Source organism: Durio zibethinus, chromosome 6 (genome assembly GCF_047325235.1).
Source record: "Durio zibethinus cultivar Kanyao isolate XHJ-2024 chromosome 6, ASM4732523v1, whole genome shotgun sequence".
In the NCBI taxonomy this organism is placed as follows: domain Eukaryota; kingdom Viridiplantae; phylum Streptophyta; class Magnoliopsida; order Malvales; family Malvaceae; genus Durio; species Durio zibethinus.
Genome location: NC_143167.1, coordinates 7809624 through 7830811, shown reverse-complemented (window position 1 = coordinate 7830811; position 21188 = coordinate 7809624). Strand labels below are relative to the sequence as shown.

General features: G+C 31.8%; 3 protein-coding genes across 4 annotated transcripts; 1 reads left to right on the top strand and 2 right to left on the bottom strand.

Annotated features, from left to right (window-relative positions):
* Positions 1–948: 948 nt before the first annotated feature.
* On the top strand, positions 949–2044 carry LOC111286564 (AT-hook motif nuclear-localized protein 28-like). 2 transcript variants are annotated; one of them, XM_089763338.1, is made up of 2 exons: positions 949–1735; positions 1796–2044. In XM_089763338.1, the coding sequence occupies exons 1-2, from the start codon at positions 983–985 to the stop codon at positions 1913–1915; spliced, it is 873 nt and encodes a 290-aa protein (XP_089619464.1). In that variant the 5' UTR covers positions 949–982; the 3' UTR covers positions 1916–2044. The 2 variants fall into 2 exon arrangements, with proteins under 2 accessions (XP_089619464.1, XP_022732331.2); XM_022876596.2 differs by having other exon boundaries at positions 949–2044.
* Positions 2045–11041: 8997 nt separating this feature from the next.
* LOC111285258 (uncharacterized) lies at positions 11042–13772 on the bottom strand. Its single transcript, XM_022874597.2, has one exon. It carries the CDS (start codon positions 12614–12616, stop codon positions 11294–11296), a length of 1323 nt encoding a protein of 440 aa, XP_022730332.2. The 5' UTR covers positions 12617–13772; the 3' UTR covers positions 11042–11293.
* A 1197-nt stretch (positions 13773–14969) lies between these two features.
* LOC111284528 (RING/U-box superfamily protein) lies at positions 14970–20250 on the bottom strand. The gene is made up of 4 exons (XM_022873200.2): positions 19956–20250; positions 19451–19581; positions 15796–15900; positions 14970–15706 (listed from the first exon to the last, which is right to left on the bottom strand). Exons 1-4 carry the CDS (start codon positions 20025–20027, stop codon positions 15277–15279), a joined length of 738 nt encoding a protein of 245 aa, XP_022728935.1. The 5' UTR covers positions 20028–20250; the 3' UTR covers positions 14970–15276.
* Positions 20251–21188: the final 938 nt, after the last annotated feature.

The following is a 21188-nucleotide window of genomic DNA, read 5'->3' as shown; positions in this document are numbered from 1 at the left end:
AATTAACAATATTAATTTATAGATAAATATAAATACAATGTATAACTAATCAATTAAGATTTAATCTAATGATTATTATTTCTTCTTTAAAATGTTAAAATTTAAAATTCGAATTTTATCACTTCCACCTTTTCATACAAAACCCTCAAAAATCCAATCCAAAGAAAGTGAAGCAAAACAGGGGCCGATATATAAGTGATGTGAGACCAACAAACATGCCCTTATTTGAGTTTTGAGTTCTTTTGGTTTTGGGCAGCATACCTCCAGTGTCTAATTCCTCAGTCACTCATATTCTTCACCCTCGGCATTCAGGATGATAACATAATTTGTATATGATAAATTTTAATTTATTTATATTTTATAGAGTTGATTTTTATTTAAAATTAAATGTTAGATCAAGTGGAGTTTTTTCTTTAAAATCACGCTTGAATTTGAATTAGGTTTTAAGTGATATCGCCCCAACCTAGATATATATTATTTATTTAATTTTATATTTATATATTATATAAATAAAATTAATATTTAATATTTTAATTTAAAATATTAATTTAATAAAAATGTTATATTTATGTATAATTAAAATATAATTTATATTAACAAAATAAAATTTTATAAATATTATATTAACTTAAAATTATTAAATTAATTTTAAATCATAGAATACAATTTATGAATATATAAATCAGATTAAATATTAAAATTAATATTTTAATATCAAATTAATTTTTATCATAGATATTAAAAAATGGGACCGAACCAAAGCCTGTTCCGATTGCCATGTCTAAAAACTTCCTACCAAAACCAAAGTACCCCACAGACTATGTGGACCCCTGATACATGGTAGGTCCACATTTTAATAGGGTCCCACTAACTCTAATTTAACTCCTAGGACATTAATTTAATGCATATAAAAACCCTAAAAAGGCGTTACTGTCTACGTTTCTCACCATTCTCTCTTTCTACTCCTGTGGGGATCCGCACAATGGCGGATTATAGTGGAGCTATCTCTCTTTCTCATGCTCGCAACTCCGACGATGACTCATCTGAGCACAGCCCTCGAAGTGTCCCAACGCTCTCTGCCTCTGGAGGAGGCATTGGCTCTTCCAAATCTAAAACTCCTAGCAACAAAATTATTGCACTTGATCATCATCATCACCACCATCCTTCGTCATCCGAGAACACTGCTAGGAAGCCTAGAGGTAGGCCTCCAGGATCCAAAAACAAGCCCAAACCACCAATTGTTATAACCAGAGACAGTGATTCAGCTATGAAGCCAGTGATTCTCGAGATCTCTGCTGGTTCTGATATTATTGATACTATTATCAGCTTTGCTCGTAGAAACCATGTTGGTGTTAGCATTATCAGTGCTACTGGCTCTGTATCAAACCTCACGCTCCGCCATCCTGTTTCTCATGCTCCAGCACTCTCTCTACATGGACCCTTTGGCCTACTCTCTTTGTCTGGCTCATTCTTTGACTCTACTACTTTTTCTTCTTCTAGTAAAACACCCCAATCATCTTCATCATCAACTTCACCGTCTCCTTGTTCGTTGCCTTCTCCTCGGTCTTCTTTTTTTGGTGTAACTCTTGCAGGGGCACAAGGGCAAGTGTTTGGAGGGATAGTTGGAGGGAAAGTAATGGCAGCAACGCAGGTGATTGTGGTGGTTGCTACGTTTATAAGCCCAGCGTTTCACAGGCTGCCGTGTGAAGGTGATAATGAAGATCACCATCAGGATGCCAAGCCTTGTATTCGTGGTAGCGATGGTGGTGGTGGTGGTACTGTTGGTGCAACCGAGTCTTGCTCATCAACTGGCATGTCCATGTCTGTTTATGGCGTAGCAAGTCCTACTCCACTCAATTGCCAGATCTCTCCTCCTGATGTTATGCCTTGGGGCCCTTCCTCACGTCCTTATTGAGAAGAAAATGAACGATATGGGAGAATCCCGACATACCTTGTCTAGGTAGCTTATGGTTTTACACCATCATCGATCTTAAGCTCATAGGAACTGTTTTGGGTGTGAGCTTTTCGGCAATATTCATTTATCTTTCCTTGGCATATAATATTTGTGGTTGCAATTGGTTGTCTCATTGCACTTGCAAATTTAAACGATACCTAGCTTTTATATGTAGCTATTATTAATTATCCTCATGCTTATTGAATGATAAAAAAAAAAAAAAACTGTTTCAGCTTTCTATCGTCTTCATCTTGCTCCTCCTTCTTTATGCTTATACATGTTTATGGTGTTAAGATTTGTTTTTTTATGGATCACCAAGAAAAGGCTTGCAGGTTTTTTCACTTCTCGGCAAAGAAAGACTAGTATGGTATGGACGGTGGTGGTGGGGCTTCAGTTTCAGGATTTAGGCCTAGTTCACAAAGTTGAGTGCTGCTTTACAGAACCAATGGAAATGTCAGTTCTTGAGGAATTCAATGTCAGGATCTAACCTCCCCCCTCGGGAAGGGCCCATTTCTTTTGACACCTCCAAAGCAAAAGGGCTCAGATAATAGGCCAGAGTGCAGGAAAGATACTAACTATCCGAAGCGCTGTCGACCATGAAAGGCTAGACTCTATATACTGTTGCTGGTATCTGTCAATTCATTACTGAGCTCTTTCCTTTCTTGTCCTCACGTAGAGCAGATCAGACGCTTTATGTTTTAAATCATCTTTGTTTTCATTCGGCTTAAGTCTTTACTCATAGTAAATGATCAAATACAACATGGGTAGTTTCTAATCATTCTACTTTAAAATGATGTTTTTCTTTTTGTCAACCTCCATTCCAAGCTTAGAATGTTCTTACAATTAAGAGTAGTATATAATCCTACATTCAGTTCCTCTTGCAAGCACGAGACGTACTTCAAAGGTAGAAAGAGAATTTCATATTGGATAAGAAAGAAAAAGTACTTGGATATATAAATGGCACATTTAATAAGTCGATTTTATAATAAGATTGTAATGACCTAGTAATAAAACTACCTTGTGACGATCTGACTCCACTTCAAACGTTCGGACCGAATAAGCAGTGTGAACCAATGAGGACGACGAAAGTAAAGTGTTGTGAGATTGGATGGAAGAAAATATCACGCTATAGTATTATTTGCTAAGCGTTTCAAAGTATAATAAGCAAGTTGCATTCAATCTTATATGGCATAAGAAAATATTATGAAGGTAAGAGAGTCGTGATACACCCTTCTGCTTAAATGGGAATTACATCCAATGGGATATGGATATATATAACATTCTGATATCCCATACATTTAAATTATTATGTATCTGTTCTTTTGTATATGTGAAATGTACCCAAATATAGTATGCTAGATATTTGATAGTACCGTAGAATATAATAAAATGCTTCATGAATTAATATGATAATTAAATGTAGATCATATTATTATATATCTAATATTAGATAATTAGTTTGTGTAAGAAGAAATAGTTTATGAGTTTTGCCTTTTTTTTTAGCTGTTAACATTTGTGTAGCAGACCCCACTCGCTCCACTGTTAATGACAGATAATGGAATTGATCATCCAAAGGATAAAGAAAAAAAACCAACAAACATTTCGGTGTTTTGTTTTATTTTTTGTTTTGGAAGATAATCTTTCATTTTCAATCAGAAGAGAAGAGAGTCCAAAATCCAGTCAAAATGCGCAGAACATACATAGCTTTCATACGTACTATCAGAGAGCAGTAATTCGATCCCAAGTCCCAACCTTTCTTCTGTGCTCCCCATTTATTGCCCTTTTGTCCACTTCTTCCCCCTTTACAATTCACAACATGAAATGAGAAAGGGAGGGAAGAGAGAGGTAAATTTGTTCTGACTCATAAAAATGATGAAAACTACTGTGGTGGAAATGCATGGACTGTTCAATGGGCCTGGCTCCCTCGCTCATGGTCATGGATGGAAGTGACTGCAGACGACTGAGTAGGGTTGAGCAAGTGGGCGCACGCGGGTTCAAAGACAAGGCTGGGTCTGCACATGTGTCATTCATCTATTGGCCAATTATTTTCACGAGCAATCTAACAGTAAAAGTAAAAGCTGCTTTGACTTCGTCTTTTTGTAAAGGAAAAAAAAACGAGTCTTCGTTATAATAAAAAATAATATATTAATACTCATAAATTATTTAAATTTAATTTAAATAAAATTTAAATTTAAATTAATTATTATTAAATTAAACTTAAATTTAAATAATTTAATTTATCTATCGAATCAAATTTAAATATTTTTATATTTCATTCAAATTGTTTATGAATTTAATCAAATTTTATATTTTAATTATTTTAATTGATAAAATACTCAAATTCGAGTTTATATTCTAGTATAAATAATTAAATTTTTATCGAATATAAAAATTAAATTTATTTTTATATGTTAATTAAGTTTATTTTTTATATTAATTAAATTTAATTTAATGAGTTCGAATAATTTTATTTTTATTTCGAATGAATTCGAACTAAATAAATAAAATTTCATCGAATTTAAATTTATTTTAAATTTTAAAATTTAAAATCAAATTTAAATTTAAATTTAATATTATATGATCCTAATCTTCTTCGCTCGTACAGTCATATATACTTACTGGCTACCGGTACTTAAAAGTTAAATCTATAACTTTGAACTTACCTTCCCCTGGTCAAAACTCAAAAAACTTCAAAATCCCTCCAGCGCGATATTATTATTAAATTTTGATAACTTTAAATATTATACAGTGAGGTAGTATCGAAATATTATTATGATATAATTTGAATTTTTAATAAAAATTTTATATAAATTTAATAAAAAAATTATTTTATTTATAACACAAAATTTATATTAAAAAAACAAATATGATATAAATAACCCAACTGACAGAACCTATTGCCAGGTTCAGGTCTGACTGCTTTTTTTATGTTTAAAGGGTATATGAACTAGGGCTAAGCTAGTTTGTGAAAGTGAAAGTGAAAGGGAACCAGTGTTGGAATTTAGAAACTGGGAAAACCATACATTGGGAATTGGAATACTAGTTAATTTATTCATGGTGACTTGTCGCAAGAAATAGACTTCTCCTGACCATGAGTATCGGAGTGGCTCTTTGTTTCACTGGTTAGGTTTTAGCATCAAGAGCTAAGACTTGAAGGGAAGAGAAAGGCACCTAGCAGTTACTACTGGCCGCCTTGCTGGGGATGGAGAAGTGGGGGCCTATATGTTGGGTGACATTCTCCAATGCCGCGCTGACTCATTCTACCAAAATCCTTTTTTTTTGGCTAAATTTCTACTAGAGTCTTTCAGTACTTACAAATGTATTCCAGGTTTTATTTCCTTTGTGTGAGTACGTGGGGGACACATTGGAGACTTGATGGTATTCCTTGGTTTCTCTTGCTTCCCCACCTCAACTCCTAGCTAGGGGTTACGTTTCATGCTCATGCGTATTCTAGCTCAAATTTTTTCCTCCACTTTCATTCCCACAAAAGTAAAAATGGAAACTGTTAAATGAGTATAATGAGTGTGTTGGTAATATAAATTTTAAAAATAAATATTTTACTTTTTATTCAAATTATTTAAATTATGCCATATATGTTAAATTTTTTTTTTTGTAATTTTATGTTTAAGTTTAGCCTCAATCTTTATTATCCATTGATTTTACATTTGATGTTTGACATTATTTTGTCTCATGATATGTTTGCTTTTGTTTTTATTTTTAGTAACACATTTTATATTTCTTTCTTTCAAATGCTAATTATAAGTTTAGATCTGCCCTCAAACCTTTGACTTAATGATTAAAGACATTTAAGGGAACATCAAGGATCTGATTTCGAATCAAATTTTTTTTTTTCTCTTACTTATATTAAGATTTTGTCCTCCTAATGTAATAAAAAAAAAAAGTCTAGATTTAAATACAAGGCACATACAAAGGAGTGGAGTTAATTAACCTTACTTAACTCTAGAAAACCAAAGTTTATTAGGGATTAAAATAGATTTTTTTTTTTTTTTTGCATTTGTATCCCATTGAAATTAATTAAAAATATAAAGCAAGAGGAACAAAATAAGTAAATGACAATGTCTTTGAGTAATATATAGTTTTAAAAAGTGTTAAAAGGCTTTATATTAGTATTATAAATATGATCATTTTTTTTCAATTTAATTTTTACACTATTTGAGATTTTCAAATATTAAACTTTAATCATTGAAATTAAAGTGTAACAATATATTAACAAAGTACGAGGTTGTTGGCATTTTCTTCTATTTAATATGATCATTACATTAATAAAAATATTTGACTAAAATTGTAGAATATGTCATGCAGTCAAATATTATTATTTTTTATATATAAAAGTAAAATCATGATTTTGTATATTATCACCCAAAAATTAATTTTAATTTTAGTTATTCAAAAATATTACTATATATTATTTTTTATTTTTGTCTCTAAACATATCTCTTGCTTTTAGAATCAGTAGAAGATAAATAACAAAAAAAGGGCTAAACTCGTAAAATTCATAAATAATTATAAAATAGATTTGTATTAAAAAAAAATTGTGCAAAGATAGAGATATTGCTAGCGAGCCTCGTCATGAGTCAAGGAAGAAAGATGGCATTTATGGTTTTCTAAACTTCAAAATGGAAAAGTTGAAGGCTAACGTGAATTGCCGTTGCTTGATGCAAGGTAAAAGGTTGATAGAGAAATTAGGAAAAGGATCAAATTACACAAAGAAACAGAAGAATTGGAAAGAAAAAAATAAAAATTTAACTTTTTTCTTACTGCCACGTCAGAAAGAATAGAGTTGGCCGTGAAAATTAGATCTTACAATTATTAATATTAATATTTTAATATTAAATTATCATTAAAAATAAAAAAAAATCAACCAAACAAAATCTAATTTGGTAAATGCCTAGAATACAATACTTATTATTTCAAAACGAATACATATACATTTGTTTTTGGAGATATTCTAAAGTTATGATCTTTAATTATTTTAGACTGATTTTTTTTTGCCATTTATACTCATCAATTATTTATTAAATCAGTTGAAATTTTATTACAATTGGCATTTAAAGGTTGTAGATTCGATAAAATTTAGACATGTAATATTTTTTTCAACCGAGTATGTAATACTTTAAGGAATTTAAGAATAAATTAAAATTTTGAGAAAAAAAAAATCATTCCCAATATTCTATTTATTAAATTAGATATCTAAATGGCTCGACAAGTTTTTAGTCTAAACCGAAGAAGCAAGAAAGTTGGTCTCAAGCCTGAATTTCAAACCCAACAGCATCCATCAGTTTGAGATTTGAAGGAGGTTGGGCCAAACCGGCAGATTTCCTCAAACTGAACAACGGAGAATGGTTGAAAGCGCAGGGTTGGCCCAAAATCAAAACTAGTTATGTTTTCTATTTTCTACTAGAAAATGGTCCGTATTCAAAATTCTAACACCCAACTCTTGCGCTGTGCCATTGGAAAAGATTTTGTAATGTTATAATTCAATAGTTTAGTGATCTATTAATAAAATATTAAAACTTTAATTTTAATGATAAAAATAAATTTTTAACACCTTCAAATACAAAAAAATCAAATAAAAATTCAACACCTAAATTATAAAAAAAAGGTATTGAGGGATACTTATGTAAACATTTGGAGTGTGATTTTTTTTTTTTATCTTGAAAATAAGTGATTAATATAGTCAAATTTTAAAATCAAAGCAATATTTTAGATAAAAGATAGATAAGAGTTAAATAATACATTAATAATTAAGTGTTAATACTTACTAAATAAAAATAAATATATATAGTTGAGAAATATATATAACCCACTTGCTAAATTTAAAAACTTTATCGTCCACGACATCACTTCAAGGAAATAAATAGAATAAAACTCTGTTGTTGGTAAATAAAAGTTCAATGTTCCAATCGTTTAAAGACTTTGAGGATAAAAGTTGTGATCTACATTTTCTCAAGCATCACAAGGGCAATCTTTTTACATCATTCTAATCTCTCTACATAGGCTAATTTTTGTTTATAAAATTTTGAATACAACAAAGTTACAATCATTATTAAAGTTTTACATTCACATCGGATAAATCACTTAATTAAATCAAATAAATCAATCAACATAAAATTAGATAAATTTAACATAAAATCAAATTAATTCATATATAAGATTTAAATTTGATATCTCAAAGTTTCATACTCTACTCTTCGAACGATGAATTATGCACTAACTAATTAAACTAAATGTTTGAGTGCTATTTGATAGATTTATGATATAATAGCTTAAACTTTTGAAATGAAATATGATTTTAAAATTCAAATACAACTTTTACTTGTTTCACTTTTTTTTTTTATTATAATTAAAGTCAAAATAAATTATTTATCGATAAGTCTTAATTGCTAAGTCAATAAAATTAATCGTCACACTTATTAAGTTAATATACACTCGACTCTCACGTTACTGGTTTAAGATGATTAACATCTAAAATATTCGTATATCATAAATACGCATCTGTCTAAATCTGTTCAACAATCTATAGAAACATCTCATCAGTGGATTATCTCTTACCATGTCACTTACCCATAGATCATTAATTGTTAATGATCCCCGTAGACTCTTTATCAATTATCAACTACTTACATCACATCATTACAGACACACACACATATATATATATATATAAATATATATATAAAAGGCAAAGAAGAGATCCAAGTACAAGATCAGAACCCTTTTTCTCCAACCTTTCTCTCCTCCTTCCTCGACCCTTACTTTCTTCCTCCACCTTAACCTCCATCACTTAGCAAACTTAAGTATCAAAATGCGTCCCAAGGTCCTAATTCTAATGCACCCTAGTCATGCTTTCTTTGCTGAGGTCCAACTTATTTCCACCTCACTTTCCATTGAGCTCCATCTCATCACCATAAAAAATACCCTCAACACATATTTTTATATTTTTATCAGCAATAAAAGACTAAAAGTAAATTAAATTAGTAACAAATATTTACACTTAATATTATTCAAAAATGGGTCGATGAGATCTTGTAATAGTAAAAAAAAAAAAAATCTTAAAACTTTTACATCATAGATTCAAGTTTCACTAGATATGTAGATTTAGTATAAATTATATATTTGTTTGTTGATTGCTTGTTTTGCTTGTTTATTGGTTTTTTTAATGTATATTAAAAATTATTTTATTAGGATTATAATTTTTATTAATACATCTATATTTTATCCAAAAAAAAAAAATATTTTTCACACATGAATCACGTGTACTGGAATCATTGATGATAAATAGTGTCTGATACAAGTTGGATGCCCTACATTCAAACCATAGTTTGAATTAACAACTTCTATACTTAAAATCAATAATAGCTTCCGTACTTAAAACCAATAACAACTTTCACAAAATTATTATAAAAAAATACATCCGAGTATTTAATTCAATTATTATACATGTATCGGCCACTAATATAAAAGATTAGAATTTTTTAAATAATAATAAAAAAAATTATTATCACGAACGTTTTTTTATAACAGTAGGTCAAAATAATCAAAATTCTAACAGTGAAAAACTATATGATGGTAAGCCATGAAGTTAGGTAGGTAAAATAAATGGCTCTGTCAAAAACCAGTGAACAAAATGAAGCTTATAGCGTTAGCCAATAAACTGGGAGCAAAATTGAAAAAGCATAGCTGAGTTCCCCCATAGTCGGCAATAGGTGTGAGGGATTTTGCCATGACCTCAATTAATATCATCGATTTTCTTTTTATAAAAATATATTGGGAGATGATGTGTTAAAACATCATTAGCAATACACATTCAAACAAAAAACAATGTGTTGTCACTTGATGTTTTCAAGTGCTTCATTGGATTCCAAATTCTTCAATTTTTTTTCTTCTTTTCTGAAAAGGGGAGTGGCGTTTCCCTTAAGCTTTTGTTCTACATTTTCAAGGATGGGTGCACCACTTTGTGTTGAAGCTGCCCCCACCATCACAATGATATCCAGTTATCCACCAGAAGAATTTTGGTAGGGTTCAACAAAAATTTGTTTGGCCGCATTTTTCAACATATTGATCATGACTTGGGGGAACATTATTGATATTCCCTTCTCTTCACAAAGAAATACCCTCAAAAACATCAAGATATTTCAATAGCATGCTGAATCATGTGAATTTATTCGACGACTTTCAAAATAAATTTTTTAAAATTTTAATTTACTTTTAATCTCTCAATTTGTATGTAATTAATTCAAAGAAGATATTATACTTCTTAAGTATTTTCAAACTCGTAATCTCTAAAAATTTTATCTGTATGACATTTGAACTAATAATATATTTAATTAAAAGATATAAAGAGCACTAATTAACTAATTTAAAGTAGAGTTTGGGATGCGGAAATAATCAAATGTATGAGTAAGAAATTAAAATGTGGAGGGATTATTAATTTGTAAGGGCATAAGGTATCTTTAATTAGGCAATTCTAGTTGTTATATTGTTGGAAAAAATGGTACATTTAGAAAATATGTGGCCAACAAATAGTAAGAATAGTGGAGAAGGGGAAACGGAAGAGGGAGAGAAAAAGAGCAAGGGCTAGCAAAATTGCTTAAATAAGAAGATTATTCTTTTGTAATGATGTTCATGGGTTGGATTAGACCGTTCAAAGTTGATTGGTACAATCTTGTCTAAAGTTTGGTCTGCCATGAAAGTTTAAATAAGCTTGTTCTATTATAAACAATTTATTTTATATTAGTACTAAATTTAAAAAACTAGTGTAATCATTGTTACGACAAAACGAAACAAATCACTTGTTCAGATAAGATGGCTTACACCTCTATTTGTTTGATATCAGATTTTTTTACTATATTTGGACTATGATGCTGGAGATTTGTGTTTTTTAACAGGGAATGCAACTTTTACAAAGCAATCAAAACAAAATTTTCTTGTTGGGTATGGAAAGTTGTCCATTCATCATTGCAATCTAGGATATCTGAAAAAATTTTCTTTGAATTCTTGGAGAAGAAGAAATTCTAAAGCAATAAATTAAAAGAATGATTTCCATTTTTCTCCAGAGCAAAAACAGAAGGAAATCCATCAGTTATTCACATTGCCATGTTACAATTTATAACTTACAATCTCACATTTAAGTCAATACAAGGATTAGCAACTGAATTCCCGAGAAAACTATGCTCTAAAACAAAGAGAAGTTGATCAGGCAAAGGACTAAAAGGAATTAAAAATCGGTCAAAAATAATAGCTCTGAAACCCCCAAGTTTTGATAAGTTCAGATCATAAGTTTCAAGTTTTTTGCAGCAACGTTTGATTGATTAGAACTCAGAAGAATGCCCGGCTACCATAAAAAACCCGAGATCCATCTTTTTTCTCATGCTCTATCTTCTTGCTGTGGTTTTGAATCACATCACCACGATCTTCACATTCGGGTTTGTCAAGATCCATTGGGAGCTTCATCTTAGCCAAAGATTCAGTAAACTGTTGCATGCTCCTCATGTACATGTCGACTATTTGTTGCTGCATTGCTGACTGTTCTGCTTCAAGATTGATGTTTCCGAGTGGAGCTGAAAACACTTGTCCGAATTTAACAGAATTCATGCTTCCTTCTTTGTTGTTCTCTTCTTCCTTGCTGGAATAATTCGAGTCTTTCTCGTCTCTAGTTTCACCTCCTTTCTTTGAAGTTGGGGTATCCGGACAAGCACCCGAGCTTGGATTAGTCTCGGTAGTGACTGATGCGTTGAGGGAATTTGGTGACTCCCCACCAAGACTCTTCTTCTTCTCAGTAGAGTCAGCTGAGTTCCTATCATCGCTTAGGCTTGTTGTAGAAGAGCTAAAAAATCCAGAATTTTGAAGGCTTCCATTTGGAGAAATGAATCCACCATGATTTTCTTCGGCTGTCATTTCATAATCTTCAACATGCTGATGAGAGGCACCCAGGTGAAGAAATGAAGCAATTCCTGGCCTTGAGTTCAAACCATCAAAGTACTCTGACACCATTTGCTGGTTCTCCCTAACAACATTGATATCAGGAAATTCTATCCTGGAATATTCAACCGGGTCTAAAATGACTTGGGATATTTTTCTGTCAAGCAATACTACTTCTGCTGATATTGAAGAGCTGGTTGTGGTGGTTTCAGGAAAGGAATTGGTCTGGGAATTGACAGGTATAGAAGTGTTCAAAGAAAGACTCAATTTGACGGTACCAGCAGGAGAATGGAATAGATCAGTGGAAGTTAGGCTATAGTCATGAGTCACTTTTCCTTTGCCAACAACCTGTGAAATTGGAACCAGAGCAAATCCCAGTAGCTGATCTTCCATGTAGTTTCTAGCCCTACTAAGCATCCAAATCTCACATTTGAGGACAGCATCAATTTGATTGACTTTCATCATCAGGTTCTCATTGAATTCGGGATTCTTTCCTCCTCCATTGATGATTCTAGTTGAGTGGGTATCATCAGGGTTATAGGTGAGAGAGAATTTGGCATAAACATCTTGATTGTCATAGATACATATATTATGGATATTCCTAGCATGATGGACATAGATTTCAAGAATGCCCGAAAACTCAGAATCTCGGTCTGCATCATCAATGGTGTTTGAATTTGGGTTAAAATGGAAACCAGATGATCTACTGAAAGAATCCATCACTAGAAATAGGATCGCTCTTGAGAATTTCAAGGCTGATTGGCAACAAAGATCTGGCAAATAAGAAAGAACAAAACGAAAACAGAGATTGACGCAGAGAACAATCAGATAAAAAAAAATGACAACACTTGATGAACTTAACACAATGCAATTCTATCTCCCTGATGAACTTTAAGTTATTTAGGAGGTTTTAGAAGAACAATGCATGAACTGAAGGAAAAATCTTGAGAGCCGAAGGGAAACTTAGATGTAAAAATGAGAAAAAGCAGAGATCAGCTAGATTAACAGTAATGCATAGGAAGCTACAGTTTCTGGTTCTATATCATTTTTGCTTCAATGGTTGGTGAGGAAATTTTGCAAACCAATTCATGAATTCCAGGACAAGCATGGAAGGAAAGAAGAGAAGGAAAGGTGAGAGAGAAGAGAAGTCACAAGGTTGAGGAGGTTGATTTGTGCAAGTTGAGCAGGGTGGGTATGGTAGTAGGTGGAAATCAAGAGGGAAGAAAAGAAAATCTAAGATGTTGATGAAGATGATTATGAGATGTTACTTATGGTTGTTTTATTTTTGCATGCTGCTCTTGTCTTCTTGTTGGGGTGGGTGAGGGATAGTGATTTTTGGAGAGGGATTGCTTTGCTTGACATTGCAGCTTCCACTTCCAATGACTAAATTAGCTCCACTCAGGAAAATGGAGGTCCCACTTGGTACCCCCATCTTCATTATCAGCTTTTCCACCTCTCTTTTGGATGCACCCCTAAAGCTTGAAGACAGGATGATCCCACTCTATTCCATTTTCCTGTACACATTAAGATCAGAAGAAATGTCTCAATAGTGGCGTACCAACTTGTTTGAAAACAAGATAAATCATGATTACAAGGGAAAAGAAACTCTAAATTGATGAATACAACGAATGTAAAACTTGCTTAGATTTGCAGAGTTTTACAAATAGTTACTATTCTACCTATAGTTCTGACATGAATGCCCAAACCTCCATCATGCTATCTTGAATTCTATATCAGCCTCATAATTGTTAATAGAAATCAAATTTTCATTTCTCTTAGCATATTATGCCAAATTATATCAAAATGCTTGGCAAGGAAAAAAGTTATAACGAGTTCAGGATAACAATCCAAGTCATAAGAAAATCAATGATTTAAAAAAAAAAAAAAAACTTGTATATATATGAAATTAACTAAATAAAAAATCATTGACTTATTGACTAAGTTTTAGATTAATTACTATGGTATTGAAGTTAAAACTTAGAGGTTACAAGTTTAACGGAATTTATATGCATAATGTTTTTTTTAATCAAATAAATATAATTGTAAAGATTCAAGAGAACATTAGAATTAAAAAAAAAAAAAAAAAAACTAAAAGAAGTATGTATTGAGATATATATTAGAAATAGAGATAGAATGAGTATATTAAATTAGATAGAAATATGCTCCCAAAAAAATGCTTGGGACAATGATCAGTGATCGTTTAATTTATTTATTCGTTTGTTTTCTTCAGTCGTTAGCTTGACTTGAAACAAGAAGTTTGAGACAAAATGTCAACACTTTTTCCGCATTTAGCGAAATGGTAACATTAATTCAAGGACCAACTCTTTCTCGTGAGAAAATTGGTTTTGCGTCATTTACTGTCATTTGATAAGAAACATGTTCAGTAATTTCTCCAAAATCCCATTAAAATCAAGAACAGCTAGCATCCCCAAAAATCCCAGGTTCAGTCAACAGCACAAATTCCTGCTAGGAACCCAAAAATCCAACTCACTTTTTGAAATTAAGCGCCTCAGGAATAAGAACTTGCATTTCTTATATATTTTAAAAGTCAATTTATGAAGAATGGTAGGCTAGGATGACTATGACTCTGGACTAGCAAATAGCAATCCTCTAATTCTTATGCGGAAAATGGTAGTAATATTGGGTTGTTGGATTTAGTTGAAGAAAGAAATTGAAGAACACTTTGAGGGACAACAGGGTGAAACAAAGAAAATTAAGAGCAAAATGAAATGAAGAGGTAATAAATTTGACGTTATAAATATTGAACTAAGAGTATCGCAGCTTGATGGAAATACAAAAGACATAACATGATTCAAATCATCAAAATAATTTCTAATAAAAAAAACGTGTGCAATTTCAAGCCACTCCAATCTATCATCTAAGCCTTTTTTTTTTTTTTTTTTCTTTTTTCATTTTGAGAGAAGTCAATTTCCTTTGAAAAGATTATCTAGCAGGAGCTAAATAAATCCTTGATCTTCCAGCAAGAGCTTCGTGCCTTGACCAAATAATCACAAGTCACGGCACTTCCGAAAATCAAAATAAAATGCTGCATACCATAGTAAGCATAAAAAGATTACACAGAGACACTTCTTTTCTTTTTTCATTTTTTTGCCTTTTTTGGCTGAACCGCCATACAGGACACGGAATGTAATTTGTGAATTAATGGAATTAATTTGTGTCTCAGTTACAACAGATCCCCACCAAGTCACCAACCCGTGGTTCCACCGTCCATCCAATACCAAGGGGCAATCGCATTTATTTTGTCCCACAGAAAGAAAAGAATACTGTACAAAACGAGGATCAAATATACAGGCCTTCTGGTTTATCAAAGCACCTAATCCTTTGATACAATGTTTATTACACACTTTGCATCAAAGAAATCACTTCCGCCCCAGCCTCATCAAATGCTCTTGATGTTTCGCTGCGGCTGCCTTATCAGCTGCTTCACGCTTAAGTGCCCTCTTTGCACGTCGACCCATTGTACTTTTTGCTACCTCTTTCTTCTTAGGCTCAGTTGAGGACCCAGCACCGGAGTCATGGGTGTTGGATTGATGAACAGGTCTGGCTTCTAGGCGCCCTGATCTTACATATCCATTATCACCCCATCTCCGATTGCCAATGCGGAGACTATGTGAACTGGTGTAATAAACTTCATCTTCTTCTTCTTCATCATCCTCATCTTCATATGGATAATAATAATAATCTTCCAGATCATCATATACCTCTTCACGTTCCTCCACATTTAATGGTTTAAACCATGCAGCTCTAAGAAGCAGGCACACACTTTCCTCAAACATGTAGTCATTTATCCTGATAAAGCAAAAGGCGAAAAGTCAACTACTGGGATATCGCAACCAGAAATGAATCCCAATTAGGCAGAGGTCATGATTCAAGATTACCTGCCATCAAGAGAACGATGAACATTGAGGAACTCAAATGGGTGTTTACACTGAGGGCATGTAGGCACCTTACTGTATGTTGCCCATTGAAGGATGCAAGTCACACTACAAGAACAAAGATCAAATCACCCCTAAGAAATAAAATCCCATGCCAATCCACTGAAATATAAAATATGTAACAAATGTCAAATGTAAAGCATATTGCAGTACGGAAACAAAAGAAAAAATAAGTTGCCAACTTGATCCTGCACTGACAGAGTGAATAAGTCAATTGGTGAGTCTAAAAAACCATGATATATAACCCAATTTTTTCCAAACATTGATGCTCTGACAGGTTGAGAAGCAGAGCTCCGCGCATGAAAGTAAATAGCAAATCCTATCAAGTATCAACTAATTGACAATTCCAGCAGAAAATGATCTGAACAAATGAAGGCAAATAAACTGTTTTCCATTTCTTTTCTAAATACCCACAATAAGAGAAAGAAAACGTAGATCTCATCCACAAAGTTGAATGAAAAGAAACATGACAACCATGAGAGAAAAGTAGCAATGAGGGGTTCTAGATTGTGCAACTCACTCAGTTAATTTTAATAAAATAGTTAAACATATCACTTGCACCAAGTACCACCCACAGACTCACAATAGTCTGAAGGGTAATTAACCATTCTTTAGTCAGCTTTAGTGCTTGAACTCTTTAAATCAAATTTAGAATAAAATTGCAATAATGATTAACAGAGTTTCACAGAAAAGCAAGAACCACAAGCTTATCAAAATCTTCTATTATGATAATCTTCAAACAGTTTAAAGCTTATAAAACATGTAATAATACATCCAAATTAAATAACCATCCAAACTAGAATCAACACAATGTAAAATTGCCCTTTTCTCCCTCCCAAAACAGAGGACATGCTTCAACACAATAAAGTGTACAATAACTTGGATCCAATCTGTAGCCAACATCAAGGCACTTAACTACATGTTCCTTGAACACATCACAAATTAGATTTTTCTTACAAAATAGAACTTTTTTCTATATTAGATTTTTATTTCCTGAAATTTAAACTCACCCAGAATTAAGAAAGATTTCAACAAGGGTAAATGAGTGTTCATCATGGATTGTTTGGTTTCAAGATTGCTCTGTTGTTCGGACTCGACAAAAATCAAGAAGTATCCATGTTGACATGACACGACCCTGGATACAATCTGGGATCTACATCTGACACAACAAAACCTTCGGACTCATCTTCATCCCATGACCAGAACCCCAAAGCCAACAAGAGATCTCTAGATCAGTGTTACCATTGTGGTTAAAGAGAGAGAAATGTGAGAAAACATTGGAAATATTTCATAGAGAGAAAAATAAGAAACCAATGAATTAAGAAAAAGAAGGCAAAATAGAGAGAAAAGAAAGAAGGAAAAAAAACGTGGCTGGTCATGGCTTCCTCTTGGTTGCACATCTAGAAGAGAAAGAACCAGTTGCTGTGGTTTTTATTTTTTTTTTTTGGTACTTACCAGTTGCTGTGTTACGGAATAAGAGAAAAGAAACTATAGTTTTCAACAAGGTTGGGTTTTGGGCCTTAAGCCCACAAAGGTTTTATTTTTTTTATTTGAACTAAGCCTTCAACCTTTTATTTTCCTTGTTCTTTACCAGCAGAGCCTTCAACTAAAATGGGTGGACAATTGATTATAATCTTTATGCATTTTGATCTCAATAAAAATATCATGGCCCAATTCTACCCAAGAAGACTTGACCTTCTAATTTTCCTTAAATATGCAACCATAAAATTTCGTAGCTCCCCTTCAAAATAAGTCGACTTTACATTAACCATATGCAAGAAAACAGATCGATATGTTCACCATTCCTTATAATCATCACCTAAATTAAATCAACTCTCATAATCAAACACATAATTCATGTAACTATATTTGCATATATAAAAGTATATATTATACTTAAGTACATGTAACAGAGCACCCCACCCACATCCTCCTCTCGGACCATTTTATGCAGTATCCCAGTGTCTTAGGTTCAAGCCATTGACGAGTCAGACATCTAGACCCTTACAAACACCTGAAACTCGTACCCAAGTCCAAGCAACATAGGAGATTGTGATATCATTGGATGGGAGTTACAAACTCAAAGGCAAAGCAATGCCCAGTCTCTCTAATTTAAAACAATCTTAGTTCACAAGCAAAAAGAAAAGGAGGCAAATGGAATCCTCATGAAGCAGTAAAATTGAGAGTAGAGAATTGTAGTATAGTTGGAGAGAATAAGTTAATGGAACTAGCTACTTGTTCAGTGTTTTAAAAATGCTTCTTAACTTATAATCAATCCTAGTAACTTATTTCTTGAGTCTTAATTCCAAAACAGACTAGTTCAACACAACAAACCAACTTTTTGCAGTCAAAAGACACGTAGACAGCAAAGCATGCATTTAGAGATATAACATTAGCAGAATACTTAAACATTCAATGAGTTCCTGAGTGATCTAGCATAAACATGCAAATGACAGACTACAAATAATTTACCTCTTCTATTAAAGTTTGGCAATATTTAAGATTTCAAAAGACAGTATAAAAGCAAGGAATTTTTCAATTACTCCACTTTGAGGCACAAAGTATGCCTCACAGTATGCAAGCCATCCTAAAATTTTAAAACAAAAGAAACAATTGAAAAATTAGGAAAATGAGTAATAAAGGAAAGAACAATACATTCTTAATAAGAGCTGAAAATCTCAAATATGCACTCTTGACATCTCTTTTGCAAAATCTATACTACAAAGTCCAATCCTTTTATACGCTATTATCATTTCCTGACAAGATATAGAACCATATAAAACACAGAATTTAAATCATCAAAGATAATGCCATCTACCTCAAGGAACATGGAGAGAGTGAGATACACATATATTAAAGCATTCAATGTCTAGAATTTCTAACTTCAATCAAACAGCTATATTGTTTAGGAGCATGTTGTTAAGGGCACAGATGTTGAAGCTAACATATCTCCTCTATTCTAACGTTTTTGTTATATTTGTCGCACGTCATATACACAAATGTCTCACAAAGGAGGAGACATATTGGCTTCAACATATGTGCACCCAGCACTATCCATCATCAAATTAACAGGCCAGTTTTCAAAAACACAGAACTAGAGACCCACACATATTCCCATTTGGATGATATCAGCATGAGCATTAGCTACCATGCCACCACATCTAAATCCTCCCCAATGTCCTAGGCTTCACTTCCCTTTTCACAAATGACAACAGCAAAGACCTCAACTCCTCCTGTGACCCTAACCTCCCTTAAAAGCAGTGCACCAACTCAAAAACTAAAGCACCAACGGTCACCAAAACTAAAGGGAAAAACTATAATGAACAAGATTCAGGACCAGTATAGAATTAAAGTGACGAACGAAAAAATGAATTATAGATAGTTGAGTAAATCTAAATCTATAGAATTGACTATCACTAAACAAAAAGTTAAATCCTTCAGAAAAGACTATCATGACAACGACAATAACAAAACAATACTTTGAAGTTTCCAGCCAAACAAAAAAAAAAACCTTAAAACTGTAAAGAAGCATGGAAACAGAACATAACCCAGGAAACCGCATAGAAATAAGTATGGGCAAGAGATACGTTAGACAAACCAGTAAGCATGCTCGCAACCTTTTACAAGAGCAGTTTCCTGCAGCACTATCTTATCTAAACATATCGCGCATATTCCACTATGGTTTTCGCAACCCTCCTCGCCAATAGGCCCTTTGTTCTTCGTCTCGTTCTAAACAAAAATTGAATAATCGAAACAAAAAATAAAATAAAATAGAGTTCTCATACAGGAACCTCCATTAATTTACCAAAAAAAAAAAAAGAGCAATATTTGAAAATTAATAAACTGTTTCATCAGCAAGACGAGGAAATTTTAACAGAAAAAAAAATCAAAATTTCTACTTAGTGCATAACCGTTAACCAACCATTTCTCCTTGTTTCCTTTCTTTTCTTTTCAGTTTTCTCAGCAACCAAACAACATTAAAAAAATTTTTTAAAATAATAATTACCCATGCGAAAAAATCAAATAGATCTGGTTCTAAAAACTGAAAAGAATAAAATAAAATTAGAATTAAACAGAAAGAAAGAAAGGAGAAGAAAAAGTACCTGATCTCGAAGGGAAAGATTGGGAAGAGCGTTGACTAGCTGTTCACCGTCCATCTCAATGACTGAATTCATGGTTTTGATTTTAAACTTTTTCCTTTTTTTCTTCAGAACTAATCTAAAATTTTGGTTATGATTTACAGTCCTAACCTAACCTAATAAACCAATTTTTTATTTTGCAGAAAAAAAGAAATAAAAGAAAAAGTGTTTGAGATGCCAAAGAATTATTCTGATTCCACAGAGAGAGGTAGAGAGCGGACCCTCTTTGCGAAAATTCATGCCCTAACAAAGAGGTGTCGAATGTGGATGACATAAAGTGTGCTATTTATTTTTATTTTCTTTTTTAACAGAAAAATAAAATAAAAGAATATGTTTAATTTTTAAAATTATTTTTGGGGCTACAGATAGTGGACACAAAGTCATTTGGTTGGAAGGTGGAATCATTTGGTCAGACCACGTGTGTTTTATTTCACTGTTTTGCCGAAAATCAAATTGAGCAAAATAATTTATTATTTTTTAATTTCTTAAAAACAATCGCACCCCTAAATTTGTTAAATTAAGCAACTTAATAGTTTAATTTTAAATTGAATCCAATAATTTAATAATCATATATATGTATATACACAAGGGCTAAAGCAATAAAAAAATTTATAAATTTTATCATTTTATTTAAATAATTTTTATATTTTATTACATTTAAATAAGAATTTAATTTTAATTTAAATCTAAATAAATTTTTAACATTTAATTTATATTCAAATAATCTATTAATATTTATTTTACATTTAAAAAAGTCTTTAATATAAATTAATTTTTTAAATAAAAATTTATTTAAATAGAAATCAAATAATAAAAATTTCTTAAATATAATAAAAATATAAAAATATATTTAAATAAAATGATTAACTTTTTAAAAAATTAGTATTTTAATAGTACATAATTAAAGTCATTTGACTTTTTAAATTAATAAAGAAAAATCCATTTTTGGCTTTTACGAATTTTTCTAGCACATTAAATTCAATTATTTACAGGAGGTATAAGATGATTAATGAAATTTTAATATTTTTACAACCAAAATATTTTATTTTTATTAAATGAATCAATCTCCATTAGCAGCAATCTTCTTTGGTAAATAATATATAAATTTTGGTTGAAGCTTGAATTTTTCAATTATGAAATAAAATAACTTTCTCTCATTTAATTTATTTTAAAAATATTTTTGATTTGGTAAGAGAA